Below are 20,106 nucleotides of genomic sequence, written 5' to 3'. Positions count from 1 at the left end.
TCAAGCCCTGAAGATAAAAAGCCTAATGCAGTATGTTTATTTTTTTTAATTTTTTAATGCTTTTATTTTTGAGAGAGAGAGAGAGCGCACGCGTGCAAGCAGAGGAGGGGCAGAGAGAGAGGAAGACACAGAATCTGAAGCAGGCTCCAGGTTCCGAGATGTCACAGAGCCCGACGTGGGGCTCGAATCCACAAACTGTGAGATCACAACCTGAGCTGAAGTCAGATGCTTTACCGACTGAGCCACCCAGGTGCCTCAGCATATTTATTTATTTATTTATTTATTTATTTATTTATTTATTTAAAAGTTTTTTAACATTTATTAACTTCTGAGACAGAGAGAGAGAGACAGAGCATGAGCAGGGGAGGGGCAGAGAGAGAGGGAGACACAGAATCTGAAATAGACTCTAGGCTCTGAGCTGTCTGCACAGAGCCCGACACGGGGCTCGAACTCACGGACCGCAAGATCATGACCTGAGCTGAAGTCAGACGCTTAACCGACTGAGCCACCCAGGTGCCCCCAACATATTTATTTTTAAGTCACATTCTGGAGCAGTGTACGTGCGTACCTGGAAAAGCACTCCCGTGGCAGGGTCGCAGCTGGGAAGGGTGGGAGCCAGCTCAGCACACAGGGGAGGGTCTGCACTGGGTGTGGACACTGGAGCGCCCCAGCACTGGCACCCTGCAACACGACTCCTCGCCTTCCCCACGCCCCAGAACCAAGGTGTCAGGTGACTTGTTCTGGGGGCAAACAACCAGTTAGTAGCCAGGCGGGGGTGGGGGCTCTGTGCCCCCAAGACTCCTGTGTCGTCAGTGGTTTCCGGGGGCCACCAGCCACTGCACAGTCTGCCTGGTTTGCAAGCCAAATCGGCCTTTAGCGGCAGTGATGACGACCACCGGCCCCAGCAGATATAGCAAGACGCGGCTACAGACCTTTCACTAAAGCTTCCTCATCAGAGATAAATATTCTTTCTCGGAGTAAAAGAACAGAAGCTCTAAAACCACCTTGTGAGTCAAGACAGCCCCAACTTCCCTCACATTCTCTATTTAATTGAAGCTTGTCACCCATTGTTTTTTAATCCTTTCTCCAGAAAGACCATCCTTTCTGTGTTTTCCATTTTAGCAAAGTCTTTGTTTTCTACTTGAGAACTTTTCACTTTCTCCCTCTCTCTGGCTCCAAACCATCCCACAGACAGTGAGGCAGTGCGAGGGCTGTGTCCCTGTGTCTGTCCTTTGCGGCCGATTTTAGTTCTACGACACTATGACAAATTCCTCCTGTCACTGACTGTGGCCAAGTCATACCGGCCACCCAGGGAGGTCTGCTTTCCTGGCCTCCAGAGAGCTGGATCCATGCTTCCTGCTTGTTTTTCCACAGAGGAGGAACCCTGTGATATTTCCCTTCTTCTTAGGGGCCCAGATTTCCAACAATGGGACTAGTGCTCTAGGGAATTGTGGGAAAGAAGCGCTCTCCTGGATTCCTGTGTCGCGCACTGGAGGCATCTCAGGATCACACATTCTTTATAGCTTACCGACAAGCCAAGGGAGAGGAGAAAACCTCAGAATACATTGCTTTTTTTTTTTTTTTTTTTTTTTTTTTTGCGAGGGGGAGAGAAAGGTATGGCTGCATGCAGAAGCATCCCATGAATTTTCCAGGGCTTGGAGCCCTGGAAGGGGCCTGGAGGTTGAAGCTGGTGCTGAAGACAGTGTGGAGCCCAGCACTTCCTGTGGTGGGCACAGCACCTGCACCACCAGGCCCCCCTGGCTGCACCCTAATACCTGGGAGAATCTACAGTGTGCAGCCAGTCTCCCCAGCCGAGGTCGCAGGGTCAGCCCGGCCCACGGCATATTTGATCTCAGGGAAGGCCTTTGTTCTCTGGAATTCTCTTCATCCCAGAATCACACCAGACGGGCTCTTAGATCTTCAAGGCTGCTGCCCCATCTCTCGAGATAAGTAACAACTCAGCACCAGCTCAGCATGGGCTGCAGAGGGCTTTCAAGTCTCTACAAGGCCCCACCTCAGGAACCTTCCCTCCCAGGAGCCCGGCACATGCCTCATGCACTTGCCCCATGCCAAGCTCCAGCCTGCTGCTTTGGGGTCCATTCGCCCGACAGCCTTAGCTCTGGGCTCCCGCTCTTTCGAGCAAAGCAGCAGGGGACGAGGAGTGATATTTCCCTTTCCAGAAACCAGTGTGTGGGCTTTACTCTCAGTCACGGTCAAGAGCAAAGAGAAAGCAGAAGACTCAAATCCTGAAACTCAGGAGTGTTCCCACCACTGACTTACAGTCTGATCCCGGGTCACTTAGTGGGGCAGGTGTCTGGGTTCCAACCCCACATTGGCACTGACAAAGAGAGAGACCTTGAGCAAGCTGTCTAAACACATTGTGCCTCTGTTTTCTCATCTGTAAATTGGAGGTAATAATAGTTACCTACTCAGGTAGACGCAGTGTGTTTCCCATGAGGCCTGTGGACCAAGACATGTGGAGAAGGCCCACAAGTAGGCCCATATAAATAACCGTCTACTCTCTTCTGTAACTGTTTTCAGCTGCTTCTGCTACAAAGCTCTTCCAGCTAAAAGAGCAGCCCCTTTTTTTCTGACCTGACCTACCCCGGGGAAGAGTCCTTGGCTCAAATGGGCAATGAGGCAGGGGTTCTGGAGCCTAGTAGACAAACAGGGGAGGAGATAAACTTGCCACAAAGAAGACCGAGTTCTTAATGGATATCGTTAAGAACCAAGGTAATACCTACTAAAGCCAGAGGTCAATAAGAAGTTAATAAGTAGAAGGGCCGATGTTGAATACAACAAACTGCCTATCCGTTGAAGACTGTATACACCCATAAGCCTCTAGTAAAACGACTCAAAATGGCAAGTGACTCCAACCGCCTCCCTACCCAACACTCTAATTCAGTGGTTCCAAAACTTGGGCGTCAAGTAGAATGCACCTCCAGGCTCCATCCCAGAAAGCCTGACCAGAAGACCTAGACTGGGAGCGAACCAGCCTGCCCAGGAGGGCGGAGGGGTCCAAGGTCTGTGCTCTGGGAAGCATGGCCAGACAGTGAATGCTCTCAGTCCCATCGTGAGTCAGAGGGCAGATGCTCAGGGGAACGGGCCGCATCTAAGCGGTTTTGGAGGAAGGCACAGGGGCCGGTGCCTGCCTCTGTAACAGGCAAGGGAGGCTCTCTTCCCATTCTAAGTCTGGAAACTGGGGCCCAGGATCTGCGGGACCAGGGGAGAGCACCGTTTATGAGTCCAGTCTTCTGCCATGAAGCCCTTACCAGTGTTAGGATCAGTCCCACGTGAGACTCATGAGACTTCCACCATCCCCAGGAAGAAAACCAGGGTATTACAAAAGTGGTTTTAGGGCCAAGTGGTGTGGAGACAGCACACCAGGGCACACGCTCTCAGCACAATTCAGCGTGGCCTTTCTAGGTCCTCCTCCTTCTCACAGAGTGTGTCTCCCACTCTGGGCCAAGTCCTACCTGTCATGTGTGCCTAAGGACCATAAGAGTCAACGGTTCCAGCACCTAGGCTTTCACCTTCCTCAACCAGGACACGTGGAGACGACAAAGAGACAGACTTGAGCTTTAAGAAAACTTTGGCCTGGAACATTCTGGTGAAAGTCTATGGACTTCCCAGGCGGGGTCCTGAACTGGAGAAAGCAGAAAAGTAGAGCTAAAGTTTCTTTCCAAGCTGGAGTAGCACTTTTTCGCTCACTGCCTTTAAAAGCCTTGTTTGTTTTACGTGAGGACAGAATGATGAAAATAACAGAATTTCAACCAAACCACGAAGCAGCTTCCCAGGGTCCTGTGTGTGCACCCTGCCCACACAGGGAGCCTGCCACAGTCACCTGGGAAGTCAGGAATTCTATCAGAGAGCGCCGAGGGTGGGGAGGGGATACAGTGTGTTCCCTGGGATTCTAGTCCCAGTTGGAACATCTGTGTCCACAACGGAAGAGACTGCCAATGACCCACGTTCTGTCAAGTTTGGTGAAGAGTGGCTCCAACTACTTAAACCCAACTTACAAAATCCCATCTGCAATCACAAGTGCAGTGCCAGGGCCGGCAAGGCAGCTCTAAATGCACCTGAGCGCCTCCCAGCCCTGCTGTTCCAGGGCCAGACTCGGACCGGGGAGAAAACGCAGGGTTTCTGCCACTGTGCACCCACATGGGTTACAACAGATACACTCTGGTCCTGCTCGCCCCTCGCCCCGCCCATTCCCCCAAAGCCTCTCATTTAAAGGCAGGAGAAGACTCTCCCCCAAGGATGGTACCCAGACACCAGCTTCCCAAGGCCACAAACAGTTTCTCCTGGGTACCCGGGTGCCTCCCACGCCACATGACTGACAGCCTTCCCTCTAGAAGCCAGAGTTTTGCTCAAGCTTAGGAGAGGATGCCGCAGGCTACGTTTTAAATTACTGGCTTTCCTGGGCGGGCCCCCGCCTGTAACCCACACGACAGAAGTGGGGACCCCAAGGGAAGGCAAACTTGAGGAGTTCTCCGGGGAAGGCCAGCTCTCTGGGAACCTGGGCTGGGTCATTGCCGCACGCGCACGTGTACGCACACACACGTACGCACACACACGTACACACACACACACACACACACACACACACTCTCAGGTGAGCACCCATGAACTGCCTTGTGCTGAGGCCACTCTGTGTCCCTGCCACACTCTTGCCAGCGAATCAGAGCCCGTGAACGGGACCCAGGACTTACCGCCAGGACGCTCTGGGCCAGGAGCCCCACTGTCACAGCCCCCAGCAGCAGCCACCTGGAGGGAGAGAGAGGGAGGGAGAGGGAGCGCCATGAGCGCGCCGGCTCGGCTGGGCAATCCCCGGGTCACCCGCAAGGCCCCCCGCGCGCAGGACCCACGGGGACGCGGCCGAAGGTGGCTTACCGCCGCAGGGCAGGGCTGGACGCCGAGCACTGGTGACGGTCCATGCTTCCGATCCGGCCTCCCCGGGCGCCGCTCGGTCCCTCCTAGCCTGGAGGGCGAGAGACAAAGCGGCCTCAGCAGGGGCTGGGGTGGGAGCATCCCGGGCCCCCGGCCCCCAGCCGCGGGAAAGCTGGGCGCGCCCCCGCGCCCCTGTAGGGGTGACAGAGAGCGGCCCCGAGACCAGACGCAAGAAGGGGGAGCCCTCCACTTAGGCCCCGCTCGGCGCTACTTCGCTGAGGCCGCCCGGCGCGCCCCCCCTCCTCCCCAGCAGAAGCGCGCACGGCCCCCGTCTGCTGCGGGCGCCCCGAGTCCCAGCCCCCGGCCCGGGGCTCGTTGTCCCCGGGGCCGCCCTCACCTCGCGCCCGGCGCCGGCGGCCGTCCGCGCGCATCCGCCGGGGCGGGAGCGCAGGCGGTGCGGTGGCCCTGGCGGGTCCCCGGTGCCCGCCCGGGTCCTCGGTCCTCCGCCCGGTGGGCGAGCGCGGGGGCGGGGGGCGCGGGGTCGCGGGGCGGCCGCCGGAGGGTGCGGAGCGCAGAGCCCTGGCGTCCCGGCGCGCGGCGGCCACAATCCCTCGGCCGCGCGCTCCCGCCGCCTCTTACCCGCGCCGCAGGGTCCTCCCCTTTGAGACGCCGCCCGCGCGCCGCCGAGGGGAGGGGGCAGCGCCAACAAATTGAGGAGCTCGCCGGGCCGCGCTCAGGTCTGCGCCGCGAGCCGCCGCGCCCCGGACGGTGCGCAGCGCCCGCGCCCCGGCCCTCCGCGAGCCCGCCGCCCGCCGCCCTCCGCCCGCCGCGGCCCCCGAGCGCCGGCCCCCGCCGCCACCCGCCGCCCCGGGCGCGCCACCATGGGGCCCCGGCTCGGCGTCTGGCTGCTGCTGCTGCCCGCCGCCCTCCTGCTCCACGAGGAGCGCAGCCGGGCCGCTGCGAAGGTGAGTCCCCGGCCGGCCCCGCGCCCCCGGCGTCGCGCCCCGCGCCCCGGCGTCGCGCCCCGCGCGGCCCCTTTGTCCCCGGACCGAGCCGCCCGCCCCTCCGGGGGTGTGTGGGGGAGGTCGCGCGGGGGCACGGCCGGGTGCCCTCTCCGAGCCGGTCCTCGCCGGTGACTCCCGGTGGGCTGCGCTGGCGCATCCGTTAGGGAGCCTCCTTTGTTGTGGGCTGGGTGGGGGCGAGGTGGACGAGTCCCTGGCGCCCCGGGCGAGCGCAGCCGAGCGGGGTGCGCCCCGTGCCCGGGACTCCGCGGGATTTGAACTCGCAGCGCGGGGGGCCTCGGCGGCCCGGCGCCCTCACCTGCCCCGGGCGCCCCCGGGTGGGCCGCGGCCCGGTGGGCAGGGCACGCGCGCCCACGCCGCTCACAGCCCCACACTTGCGCCCGGGAGTCGCTTTGGGCGTGTTTCTCCCGTTCTTGGGCGACTCTGCTGGTTGATGCTGAACAGTTCTGGGCCGTTTGCCTGGAAACAGCTGTATCTTTGCTTTCCCACGACTGTGCTGTTGCGGGAGGACCGGCCGGAGCACCAGTGGGGCTCCTGTGCGGCGCGGCTTGAAAAGTTAGGACCCCTTGCCTGTTACTTGTATACGTTGAACAGCTACAACCACGTTATATCTGGGAGTGAAAGCAAAGCGAAACTACATCTTAGTGTTCTAAGCACAAATTGTTTTCCTCGTTTTCATTTCCTCCGCTGTGTGTTTGCCCGGAAAGGATCTGGGAGCTCGGCTTGCTGGAGTAAAGGCTCCCAGCCCCGGTGGGTCCTTGATGTACTGTTCTTTCCTTTTTTTCCCTTCCCCTCAGACAGAATAAAGACGTCTGCCGTTACCCAGTGGGGGAGCCTTGTAGACAAAACCCCGGGAGAGTGTGGCTTCTTGGCCCAGTTTGCACGCCCCCCCCCCATTTAAAATTATTTTGCTACTTGCCACTTTTCCCACTTACTGTCTCACTGTTTCAGATCCTAATCTTGCTCTTAGGTTTTGTTTGTTTGTTTGTGTTTACTTCTCTTCTGGAGGATTGATTGCCACCAGCCCCGCTTCACTCTTCACTGGGTGTAAAATGTATTAACTGTTAGGTGCCAGGAGAAGCCGGTAGTTCGCACACATGCCTCATCATCCCAGACCTGACCCTTTACTGGCTGCTCCTTCATCGGTGTTGAAAAGGCTGGTGATCACAGCAGCAATTAACTGCAGACGATTTCTCCCAGCCCCGGAGTGGAGCCAGGCTCCATGCTCGGTTTAAACGCTCTTCAGTAATGATGACAAAATACTTTCAAAAGAGGAGTCTCTAGAACACGTTATTTGGGTGCAGAAATATTGACCAAAAGATTTATGACTTCCAAGGAGAGATTGCTAAACTCGGTGGCAAACAAATGAGAGAAAGTTCTCTAATTTGGAGCTACGAATCTCTGACTTAGAGTGTCTAATTGAAAATCTTAGCAAAGCAAAGCTAATTGTCAGAGCTAGCTTTTCAAACAGCCAGGACTTTAAAGGATGAGCCACTCACTTACAGGGACCCCTGTTCCTGCCTGGGAAACCAAACCCATTGCTCTTGAGTTTGGGATGCTTTCACTTCCCTTTAATTATTCTCTTAGGCCCAAGCACATTCCTTTCCACTGGCTTGGCTCTAAGCCTCAAGGTATCACATACTATCTTAAGATATCTGGCATGTGAATGGACACTGTCTGGTCAATCACCAGTTGACTTACCAGGCATTATCATTGTACTTCATTTTTCCTTGCTTAATTAGAGATACATGGATATGAGTTATGGATGTACACAAAAATCCAAAAGTAATAATTTGTCTAATTTTAAAATTGTTTCACTCTTCATGCCATCAAGAACATTTTTTGCTTACTTCTTTGCAGAGTTACCAAAAAGTTGAAATGACTTCAATATTCATCCAATCAAAATACATTGAAAAGTACCTTTGAATGCAAAGATGCTGTAAGTCAATCAAATCCGAACTCAGAAGCCAACACGAATGATTCTTGGGTCACCTGTGCCTTTGAAAGAGTGTCTGAGTCACACTTTTACCTGCATTTGTACCTGTCCCAACATTACCTCCTGTGCTGGGTGAGAAGTGCACTCCCCACTCCCCATATGAAAGGCTATTTGATTTTATATTTGACCATATCTGCTGAGGCCCTATTGTTCATTTACTAGTAGTTGGGTTTTATCGGCCAGTGACTTTTCCCCAAGCCGAATCTGCCCCGACTCTCCTGCACAGCTTTTCTTTCTGAGACAGGAAAGGAGGAATAGGGTGCAAGCCTGAGACAAAACTGTGCCCCTCGTGTTATGGCCGTGAGTGCCCTCTGTTCTTAGTTAAGCAGTCAGACGGAAGGGAGGTGTCCCCACCACACGCGGCCTTCAGACTCCTCCCTCACTGGTCCCAGGGACACCCCTTAACAGAGATTATTTCTCAGGATCAGAAATGTGCACTTTCCTATGTGTGTGGTGATGCCTGCCCAGTGGTGTTGGCACCGTTAGGCCCTCTCTCACTCTCCTGGGACTCAGTGACCCGGAACTGCAATGAAGTGAGAGTTAGTTCCCTTGTGAGTATGGACTGTGTTCTGCTGCAAATGTAATTTAAACGAGAAGGCTGATTTCCAATTTAGACCCAATGACAGCGACACCACCAGCAGCCCAATATTTCAGGAGTGCCATTGGTGAAGACATGATCCAAACCATCGTGTTCTTAACGTATAGACTTGATCAGAAGGAAGGTGTGTGCGACAACTAGGTAACAACCGGCAGGAAGAGTTGTGTGTGCATTGTGAGTGTGTAAGGGTGGACCCTCACAGATTTATTAGTGGTGTCGATTAATCACATACGCAAAGAGCCAGTGTGGTTTAGGGACGAGACAATCTTCAATTTTATCTGCTTTGATTAAGCAAATGAATTTGGAGGACTCATTCACCCTCCGTCTCCGGCCCTGGCAGACTTGCCCCTTCTCCCAGGAACCCCTCCTTCCCTTCCTTTGTTCCGCACATGTGCCCTGGGCCCTTCTTCATGCCCTGCGCTCTGCCTGGTGATGGCCGGGCCACAGTGAGGGGGACCCACCCCGCCTCTGGAAGCTTGCGGTTCGGCAAGAAGTGCTGAGCAGCAGGTCAACACCACTCAGGCTGGTCAGTGCTGCAGTCAAGGTAAATCGAGGGCCGGGAGAGCCTCTAACCAGCTCTGGAGAACTCAGGGAAACTTCCCTGAGGACATCCCACCTCCAAATCAGAGGGGAAAATAGAAGTATAAGCTCAGTGTATTATTTTTATGAGTTGTTACGGTACATTATACTCATAAGGGGGGATAAATCTACTCACCTATTCTTTCGTATACCTCCAGGGGTTTGCATTTAAAAATGACCCTAAGGCTCCCTCCTGTGAGATACCAACATGTCATTGCCTCTGTTATTAACGTGGTAGCTGAACTTTCCTCCCGGAAGGGTAGAGACACTGAGGGACGAGGTCTCGGAGAACAGAGGTGAGAAGTTCCCAGCTCCCACCAGTGGCCCTGAGATTGGTGGTGTCCCCTCTCCTGAGGCTGCAGGCCCATCAGGATGTTTGGAAAGTTGCCGCATGGATGGCTGATTCTAGACTGGAGTGCCTTTAGGAACTGACCCAGAAAACCTACCCTCACTTGGGCAAGGACATGAGGGAATTCACAAAACCCTGCATTATTCATTAACAAGACTGTTGGCAAATGTCTTGGGACTGGTAGGGATGGTCATAACTTTACCAGTTCAGTTATTTGGTTAAGAGCTGGTAAAGGTTTTGCAGACCAGTCGAACCCACAAGCGAGGCTCTAAGACAAACCCTTTTAGAAATCCGGAGGGCATCGAGACTGGAATAAGTTACAACGCTTGTTTTGCAGAAGTATATACAATGTTTGTTATAACATTTGTTCCAGAAATTTAAAAAGGATTAACCTCATTAAAATGCCTCTCCAGCACATTTGGTATTTTGAATTCTTGAGGTGGAGTAAGCAAAAGCAACAATAGAATGCCTAAAATAATATCATTAGGGGATTGTTCTTCCTGCTATTATTAAACAACCACTAAAAAATGTCAACTGTAAAACAATACAAAAGAATATTCCTACCATTCTGACGTGTACAATGAAAGAGGATATAAACCAGAACACGTTTCAATGGTTAATTTCTTTTGAGGAGTTGAACCCCGTAAGAATGACTGGGGTTAATATTTTTCTCGTCCGGCAGCTGGTGAGCTGCTTCCAGCCTTTGTTTCCCTCCATTGTTCTCCTGGTCCCAGTCCAGTGACATGGGTCTCTTCTAGTTTTCTTCTGCGTCTCCCTTCTGCCTGTCCCCAGGCCTTCAGCGTGGCTGTGCCGTGGGGTCTGCTCAGCTGGCTCCTCTGTCTTCCCCGTGCTATCTCCTCTCTCCCTGGGGAGATCTGGAAGGATTCCTCATCATTCCCTGAAGGGGGCTCCAGGCTTTTCTCTTGATTTCCAGTCTTGGGTCTTCATGTTCCTGTGGGACAGGTCACCTTGGCTCTGGTCTCAGACTCAGTGAGAGTGTTCAGAACCGAACTTGCTGCTTTTTACCCACCCCGGACCGCCTGCCCATCCCGACTGTGGTCTTTTGGTCGTTGATGTCCCCGCGGCTCCTGACGCTCAGCTTGGACGCAGTGGCTTCACCCCGAGGCCTCGCCCTCTCTGCTTTCCCACCTCAGCGTCACTCAGTCCCCAAGGCTGCATTGTCTTAGTTCTAGGGGCTTCACTGTCCCTGCCTGCTTTCTCCTCCCATGGCCATGGCCCCCTTCCAGTCTGTGCACCTTGGGCCGGGTGGCCACAAAGCCCTCTGGCTCCCGCGCCTCGTTGCGGCCACAGGTTCTGTCCATTTGTCATGTTGTCATGAGGCTAACGGTATTCAGAGATCCCGCTTAGGACCACGTGATTCCCCTGACAGTGGCTACATGCTATCTAACCAAACCTTCCCTTCTTTTCAGCTGGGTGGTTTGTGTTTGTTTTTTAATAAAGACTTTATTTTTTATAGAGCAGCTTTAGGCTGACAGGAAGGTGCAGACAATGCCCCCCACACCCCCTCACCCCCCACTTGAGCACAGCCTCCCCCATTATCAACATCGCCCGCCAGAGCGCTCCGTTTGTCCCAATGGATGAGCCTATGGTGACGCATCATCGTCACCCAGACCCAGAGTGTCTGGTTTACGTGAGGGTCACCCTTGGTGTTGTGCGTTCTGTGGGTTTGGACAGATGTGCAGTGACATGACGCCATCACTGAATATCACACCAAGCATTTTCACTGCCCTCAAGATCCCCTGGGCAACTCTGCTCATCCTTCCCTTCCCCCACCCTCCTGGCAACCACTGATCCTTTTATTGTCTCTATAGTTCTACCTTTTCCAGAATGTCATATGGAACGTAGACTTTTCACACTGGCTTCTTTCCCTCGGGGATACGCCTTTCAGGTTCCTCTGCGTCTTTTCATGATTTCATAACTACTGTGTTTTTAGCACTGAGTAAGAGTCCACCTTCTGGACGCACTGCTGTTTATTCATCCATCACCTACTGAGGGGTATCTTGGTTGCTTCCAGGTTTTGGCGATTATGAATAAAGCTGCCGTGAACATCCAAGTACAGGTTTTTGTGTGGACATAAGTTCTCGCCTCCTTTGGGTAAACACCTGGGCATGTGATTGCTGGGTAGTATGGCAGAAGCATGCTTAGCTATGGGTGCCCACCATGCTGTGTTCCAAGGTGGCTGTGCGTCCCCACCGGTATCATTATGAACGAGAGTTCCCGTGTGTCCACCACACCCTCCTCAGCACTCGGCGTTGTCGGTGTTGGGTTTTGGCCATTCTCCATAGTAAGTGTGTCTCATGGTGTCTCATTGCCACTTTAATTTGGATTGGGTTTGCGTGCCCTCCGCAGCCTGGATCCGTGGAATTTATGTGGCCTTCTCCTTCATGACTCCCCAGCCTAGAGGTTGGGTAATTGTCACAAAGGACCAGTCTCTGTGTTCCATGGGATGATGTAATCGCTTTGAGCCTCAGGTCCCTACTCTAGTAATACGACGTCCGTGGGAACCTTCCCATTGCCCAGTGCAGTTGTGCCCTCAAAGCAGGTCAGAACTCAAGAAGTGTGGGGTGTTATCACTGCCGCGTGGCTGGGATCTCATCGTCTTATGTGTGTTAGTCTGACGCCCCTGACAATTCCGAGACACTGGAGGACACGGCTTCTTTTGAAAACGCCCCCACTACGCGAGGAGCGCCTGACCCATGGAGGGAAATCACTGAGCTCTTGTCATCGGTGCTAATGTTTGTGGGTCGCATTCAACTCTCCACCCCGCTGGGACCCCAGGCTGGCACATGGGAGTGGTGTTTCATCTCTGTGGCGGTGTCAGGGAACGGGAATAAAATCAGTGCCAAACAAAGGTGTTTCCTCTTCATTTGGAATTTGGAGTAGTTACTGCACCATAGACTAAACACGACTTGGAAATATACACAGTGCTGAACTCTTGACGTAAATAGTTCATTCCGTGGTTTAGTGACATTCCTCGCTTTGCCATCTTTGATTTTTCATCTGCTCACTATAAGAACGTTTCATGTCACCTGAGTTGTGAGTCTTGCTGGGATTTGTGGTGAAGCACAAGACAAACGAAAGCACCCAATGGGACATTAAAGGAATAGTGCATGCGCCATGTGGCGTTGGTTTCACCTCCTGCTGATGAAGGACAATTCTTGAACCCCCTCATCTTCTACTGCTCTTAGAATCAGTACTTTGTTCAGAGTTTGGGAATGACTTTGTTCATTACTGAATACATAGCTCAGTGGCCTGTGGGCATTTCTTTCTGGGTCCGATAACAGTAAGTTGTGGCTTGGTCTGGGTGAAGCCGTAATGGGAGTCCATTGCTTTCCACATGTATTGACGGTCGGAGGAACTGTTTGTACCCTCTCTCAGAGAGAGTCTAGCCACTTAAAATAAATGTTGTGCAAACCCAGCAGAATATTTTGGAGACCTAGTATTCCTGTGTCTGACGTTTCGTTAAAGATGTTAAAAGTTTTATTGAGTGTTTGCTTTAGAAAATCAACATATTCCTCCACGGAGAACAGAACCCAGGGCTTTCTAGTTGTAACTCAGAATGCCTCCAGAGCTGTTGGCACAAGTTTTCACGGCAGCCGCTCACACTTGGTGATGGGAAGAGGTTCAGAGAGGTGGGTGGCAGGCCACGGGGGTGCCTTTACTTAGGACAGGTGAATCTTCCCTGACGTGTCAGCTAGCACGTGGGCATTTGGCAGGCCTCAGGATGTTACAGATAAACAGAGGATAACTATATTGGTCTATTCCTTTGTTTCTGATAAGGAAGTGTTAATGGATACTTATACATACATATGTAACTGTATAATGTATCTACCAGTGGAAGATTGGGGGCTGTGTCTCCAACAGTATTTTTTATAAAGTAAGCGTATTATTTTATAATACAAAGAAACAATCACAGTTTATTCTAAAACCCCACAAGGATCCTTTCAAGCAACCAGTCAGCACAGGAGTATTTATTCCTACATCATCCAAGAGCGTCAGCCCTAAAATGTCATTTTAAAATGCAGGCAACTCCTTTTCCTAAGAAGCGTTAATTTTTCAAGTCACGTTTTAGAATTTTTTTTTTTTTTAAAAGAATACAGTAACACTTGAATGTCACAGAGTTATTACCGAGTTGTGTGAAACTTACTTACCAAGTCCAGACCATTCCTGGAGAAAGGCTTGAGTGAAGGTAACATCGCTGTCTTTTTATACCTCTAACATGCAAGGTTTTATGAGGAAGAGAAAGGTCATGGGACCTATCACGTGACCCATTTTCTGTCATGTCCATTTGGAAAATACTTGATCTGACTTTATGTCTTAAGTAGAAGTAATGGTCTATGAAGGGGTCAGCTCAATTCCAGGGACTCAGTGAGCCAGGCAGAAGCAATGTGTCATTCTCTGGGATGCTTGGCTTGGGCTGTGCACACACCGCTTCTTGGAAAGACCATTGCGATGTCTCAGAGGCATCCGGAGAGGAGCCCTGCGTGGGGCAATGGACACTGCTGTTAAATTCAGGGGTGCTGGTTCCCCTCCTGCTGCACCTGTCCCCAAGCTGTGGGACCCTGTGCAACTTCCCTCCCTCTCTCTGCCCATGTTTCCTCACCTGGACCATGGCGATGGTGATGGTTGGTGCCTGGCTAAGAGGACATGTATGCAGATTAAATGAGTTAATGTTTACCGGGCGTTTATATAGTGCTGGGCACCATTCTCTTTGTTAAATGAAAAATAAGCACTGAGGAATAAGTAGTGAAGTAATTCTGTCATCAAGGCACCCTGAAGGTCACCTGGCCCAGTAGTTCTGGAACTTGTACTCACAGCAGATTCTCCCGGGGCTTGGTGAAGCACAGGTGCCAGGCCCCCTCCTAGAGTCCCTGATTTGGGGGTGCGTTGTGCACCTGAGAGCTGCCTTTCTAGCAGGTGATGTGCGGCCGCTGTTCCAGAGGCCATGGGTCTTGTCCATTCCTTTTTCTTACGGGGCCAGCTGCTTGAGGATGTGGGCTATCCACCTGCTCTTCTGGGCGTTAGTTTGCCCTCAAGTAGAAGCTGAACTGTTGTATTGAAAATGACTCACAATTCTCGTTTTCTTCTTATTGGTTGTTGTTGCCACTGGCAATCCCAGTTCTAGCCCTGTGGTGCCATTTGAAGGGGGAGAAGTGGGAAGAAGGTTCTAGAAGTATATATGTGGAGTGTCTGTGTTTGAGAGTTAATTTGAGGGGGTTTCGGCCGATGAGAGTTGAGAAGATGCTGGTGCCTTGTGGTCTTCCTCTCCTCAGGACACGGGACATGTGTCTTCTCAGGATTATCTACCTTAAGTCAGAATTTTTGCCATCTCTCAGGCTCTGTTCTCTCTCTCTCCCACACACACACACACACACACACACACACACCTGCTGAGAATGTGCACAGGCTGTTTGCTTACAGGCTGGCCGGGCCAGAGGGCAGGTGGGTTGTGAGGCTGGCCCCCCAGGGCGTGACTGCCGTGTCTTGCTGTGGCCCCCCCGCCCCCCATGGGTCTCTGTTGCTTGCCCTCCTCATGAGGAGTTTCTGTTTCGTGTCCTATTACGGCTAAATCTATTTCCTGGATATTAAAGACCATTTGGGGTTAGTGGTTTAAAATAACTCCTAAATTTTGGTCAGGAAATGGCCTATAAAATTGAGATAAACTTGCCAAAGCAGGAAGATGGGGGAACCACTACAGTATGAGTAGTTCAGCTTCTGGGTCAGACGTATTTTGGAGAAGAGTGCAGCCATGGTCCAAGCTCAGTTCTGTTCACTGAGAAACTGGGGAGGGGACGCTTTTTATTCCATAGGGTGTAGCGGGCAGTGTTCTTGGCTCATCCCTTGTCTTTGACAAGCATTTTGGCACATAGATGTTATGCTGACGACAGATGCGTTTTATCGGTTGGTTCAAACAACTCTGAACAAACAGCTATCAGGCGCCTTAGTAATAATTAGATTTTGTTTTTCCAAATGCTGAACACAATAAGATTGTATTTCTTTATTCTGGAATTCAGGCTCTTAAAACTTGAAAAAAAATTTATAGTTAATCATTTTTTTATAATTTCTTATTGACCTTAGATAATTTCTCTGCTCTCATAGAGTGATTATGTGTGAGTCTATAGGATAGACTTACATGTCCTTCCCTTGACTGGATAATTCATTTAAAACATCCCTAACTTTGGGCATTGTTTTAGGCCAGAAGGCAGATTTGTAATCAAAGCACCCCCCCCCCTTTTTTCTTACATCCTTGAAAATAAAATAAATAAAGCTAAGAATTCACTTAGGCACCTAACATAAAGTAATGGGTCCATAACTCAGTATCTTGCTTCTGGCATTCAAAATGTGTTCCACAAATGTGTGTTGAACACTCACTAGAGGTTGGAAAATATGCCAGCAGTTAGAAGAGCTCTTATGCTTTGTACTCTGCTCTGTGCCCAAGTTAAGGTAAGAGCAATTTTAATAATGGTATAATAGATGTTATACTGAACAATGAAGATGTTCATGGTGCTCTTTTTTGCCCCCAGAGTTTTCACATAGGTTCTGAAACTGTAGAGAGATCATCGTGCAGTCATAGACTCTGGGGCCAGACCACATGGGTTTGAATTCTGGGTTCACCGTTGACTTGCTGTTTGACCGTGGGCAGCCTTCTCAGCCTCTCTGTGCTTTGTTTTCTCTTTTGAAAGTAGGAGTGATGGTACTGTTCCTTTGTAGGATGGTTGTGAAGATAGCGTATGTGATAATACATTCCAAGCACCTAAATGAGGAACTTATATCATGGGTCCCGGACATGTCAGCTCTCATTTATTTCATGATTATAAACGATGTGGACTGAAAAATATCTTCCTTTTACCTCTACGTGGTTCCTTAAAGTACGGTAATTCCTGGGTAATTTGTAGATTAGGATTATAATGATATTCACATATTTCAATTAATTGAATAAGTTTTTATTGCATCATTTTAAGGATATAATTCTATACCCAAGGTTGAAAACTGGGCTTTGAAGACAAAAATAAAACCAACACGAGCAAATTGAAAGGAAACAGTGTAGTGATTCCGCACGGGAAGTGGCCATATTACCGCAGTTTCTGACTCTCGTGAGATGCCCTGACGGTTTGTATTTGAGAGCCATTCAGAAGAAGGTGTCTTCTGGGGGTTTCTTCCTGCACGTGGTTAGTGTGAAAAGAGCATGGTTTAATAGAGTATTCTGCAAAAGTGGGAACCGCTTTCCAGAACTTTCTGCCTGACCTTGTTCACATGAGAAAGGGCATCTTATCCTGAGCCTGAGAAATGAAGGGTTCTCGGAGCTTTGTCTCTTCCACGTCCCAGATGCATGTGGTCTCTGGGAGTCTGAGACTCCACCTCAAGTGTCAGGGACTCTGGTAATTTTCCACCAGCACATCCGCTGAGTCCAGAGTTGATGGGTCTCACTGAAGACAACAACCCTATCTTTTAGTGATAAATTCCTCTGGAATCAGCCAGTCGTGGCGCTCAGCAAGCTGCTTCGGCTCGAGTGCAGATGTGGAGACAGATCCAAGAGGTGGCCCACTCCGGTGCTGAGATCACATGTATCACCGGGCCTCATCCTGCAGGAATGGCCGAGTTTCTGTGAGAGACAGTGTCTGCGGGGCACCAGACCTGGGGCTTCCAGCCACATAACCCTCTGCTGCCGAGATCCGTTTTAGAATTCACAGAAGGTCGGGGTCAGGACGCCACAGACTGGGAGAGCATATGAAGAAAATCCAAACATGCTGACACATGGGGGATGTTTATCCGTTGAAAAGCCTAAGACGGAGAGAGCCCCATACATCTTGATAGAGCCTTTCTGCAGAGGTCTGTACGGGCCTTCGGGAAATGAGTCTTGCTTGTACATTTTACAGTAGAATGGTCATTTGGAGGATGTTAGGGTTTTCGTATATTAAGTACCTTTGGTTCCTCCGTATGTGCATATATGTTTACGTGTTTGTATATACACACGTGCGCATGACTTAAATGTATTATGTACATTGATGTAATTAATGATTTTTGGTCCTTCCTTCATGCATTCATTCACGCGGTAAGTATCGTACTGGGCTGTGGAACAGAACAGACGAGAATTGTTGCCCTCAAAGATTGTTTGTGGAATTAATACAAACAAACAGTTTGGGCCTTCCATCATACTGAACTAGAAAATACTTTAAAAGATGCTCCTCTTTGCTCTTTTAGGAGTGGCTCAGCCTCAGAAACTCAACTTTGTCAAAAGAGCTGTAAATATAAGGACCAAAGCTCTTTATTGGAAGTATTATCTACTTTGTAGATTATCTCTAACAGACCCTTCAGGGCTATTCCATTTATTTAGAAGGTAGGTGGGGGGCACCTGGGTGGCTCAGTCAGTTAAGTGTCCAACTTTAACTCAAGTCATACCTCACAGTTGGTGGGTTCGAGCCCCATGTTGGGCCCTGCGCTGACAGCTCAGAGCCTGGAGCCTGCTTCGGATTCTGTGTCTCCCTCCCTCTCTCTTTCTCTGCCCCTTCCCTGCTCGTGCTCTGTCTCTCTCTCCCTCTCAAAAATGAATAAGCATTTAAAAAAATTAAATAAAAAAAATTAGGAATTTCAAAATATCTCTAGAGCAGGGAATGAGTTAGCCTGGGTCTCCTCTCGCCCTGGGAGTTATGCAAAACTAGCCAGGGGAGAACGCTTCGGATTTAGGGAGGACAAAGGCAGCAAATGTGGAAATACCAGATGTAAGAATGGAGACTTCAAAGAGCAAATGTGTTTCTACAATGTTCATGACTTCCAGGCATTTTGATGAGAGTGGTATGTGTCACAACAGCAATGGTGCAAGAATATTGTCCTTTGCCTTAAAATTGCTATGTGGCCAAGTCGGCAGCATCCTGTGTGAAGAGGTTGGACACAGACAGAAGAAGGGATGATTTTGTAATCAACAGGGACGTTCCCGAAGGACCTCTAGTTCCAAAAGACAGGGGTCACTCCATCCCACCCCCACTGCATCCCACCCCACTCCATCCCACCCCCCAACGGCGAGCCCCATGGGACAGGCTGCCACCGTGTGCACCAACACCGAGAAATGAAGGGCTCGATGTTCTCTACCTAACACGTCCTTGAACTTGGAGGGGTTCTTGTCACAGTTAGCAATGAGCCCTTTTCTGCGGATTATGCTATTGGGCAAAATTGAAATTGTGCCGTAGGGACCTTTACCACGGTTCCTGGGCAAAACCAATCTAATGTGTGAGTTAGGGATAATGAATCAGAAACGCAGGGACTGTTTCTGTAAAAATATCGAGTGGCTTAAAGAAAGAAAACATGGGTCAAAGTTCTTGGCAAAAGATGTTGGGAAACTGTCCCAGGCAATTGGTAGGACACATCCTATGTCATCTTGCAACTGGGAAGAGCTATTGATACAGGGGAAAGTTGTAATGTAAAAATCACTGATGGAATGTATGATGTCGCAGAGCGTTTTTAGTGGGAAGTTATTATAGACCTGATCATTAATGAGCTTAATTCCCTGAGTTGGCAATTCTCTTCTTAAATGAAACCTCAGAGAGGAGAGAGGTGGGAAGATCAGCCGGTTTCCATTATGTCCAAACACCATGTAAAAATGCTGCCTGAGTTTGAGTTCCCATATCTGAGCGGAATTGCTTCTGACCTCAAGCCAGAAAGACAGATGATGGACAGCTCCAAATGTTAACTCAGCTTGTTCTAGTCCTGGGTGATATGCCACTGTGTAATTTGAGAGGATATGGTATTAATTTGAAAGCTCTGCCTTGCAAAGCAAAATAATTAGATTGAGTTTCTCATATTAATAGCTTCGTAGGCAGATGCAGCGGTCGCTGGCTTGTGTAGTGTTTTCTCTGTTCTTCCCAGATTCTGAGCCATGATGCATGTGCAAGCCATGGGCTGTGGTAGCCTGAGTATGTGCAAAGCAGAGGTGTCTTTCTATGAAACAGCTTTACGCAGTTTTGGTCTTAGGTTTTCAAAATTGGGGACTTTGCTAATCTGCATAGGTGTGCACTGTGGCCCTGGGTGGTGAGTGTAACAGAAAATCACCAGACCTGGGCTCACCGCCCATCCGGTTGGTCCTCCTGTGTGTGTCCCAAGCTGGATGAGGCCCCAGTATAAGGCGACTTTGAGTGGAATCCAGCATTTAGCACCAGTGGATGGAAAGTGACCGTATTTCTAAGAGCAGTTCTGGGGAAGAGGTCTAGCTGGGTACTGAGATTTGTTACAGCACTCAGGAACTTCTCATAACTGCAGAGTCTACCTGTGAATGTGAGTTGTGTTGTCTTAGCTTCTACCTGAGATCGCCATGCTGGTAATGGCCCTGAATACTTGGCATTTCTCCTAACCCTCCACGTGGAGATACCTCTCTTTGATGGCCTGCTGATCCTACCTGCTTACCCACCGGAAACCCCACGGAGTTCCTGTCTCTGTCCTGTAGCAGCGCCAGGCAGGTGGGACTGTAACAGCGGGGGGCTTGGAGCCCTATGGAGAGAACCACACACAGGTCTTCCTGACCTTTGGTCCCTCTCTCTCTTTCTAGTTAAATTAAGGGTAAAAGGTGGTTTGGGATACCCACTCCCAAATTAGAGGCACTGGAAAGATTAAATTCAAGAAACAATCATCTAGTGACCATTTTGTAGTGTTTCAGATGAGC

General features: G+C 50.6%; 2 protein-coding genes across 3 annotated transcripts in view; one reads left to right on the top strand and one right to left on the bottom strand.

Annotated features, from left to right (window-relative positions):
• Positions 1-5,545, bottom strand: part of COL4A2 (collagen type IV alpha 2 chain) — a 173,026-nt gene extending 167,481 nt beyond the window's left edge. The window contains exons 1-3 of one of the 2 annotated variants that reach the window (XM_042930204.1): positions 5,530-5,545; positions 4,894-4,981; positions 4,713-4,767 (exon numbers count right to left, since the gene is read on the bottom strand). In XM_042930204.1, coding sequence (XP_042786138.1) covers positions 4,713-4,767; positions 4,894-4,937 — 99 coding nt within the window. In that variant the 5' untranslated portion in view covers positions 4,938-4,981; positions 5,530-5,545. Of the gene's footprint in view, positions 1-4,712; positions 4,768-4,893; positions 4,982-5,287; positions 5,394-5,529 lie in introns of those variants that run through there. The other variant, XM_042930198.1, reaches the window with a different exon arrangement.
• A 211-nt stretch (positions 5,546-5,756) lies between these two features.
• COL4A1 (collagen type IV alpha 1 chain) overlaps positions 5,757-20,106 on the top strand; it is a 153,917-nt gene continuing 139,567 nt past the window's right edge. The window contains exon 1 of the mRNA XM_042930212.1: positions 5,757-5,855. Coding sequence (XP_042786146.1) covers positions 5,772-5,855 — 84 coding nt within the window. The 5' untranslated portion in view covers positions 5,757-5,771. The remainder of the gene's footprint in view (positions 5,856-20,106) is intronic.

This window comes from Panthera leo, chromosome A1, assembly GCF_018350215.1.
Source record: "Panthera leo isolate Ple1 chromosome A1, P.leo_Ple1_pat1.1, whole genome shotgun sequence".
Taxonomy (NCBI): Eukaryota; Metazoa; Chordata; class Mammalia; order Carnivora; family Felidae; genus Panthera; species Panthera leo.
The sequence above is the reverse complement of the archived record's forward strand: the minus strand, read 5'-3'. Positions and strand labels throughout refer to the sequence as shown.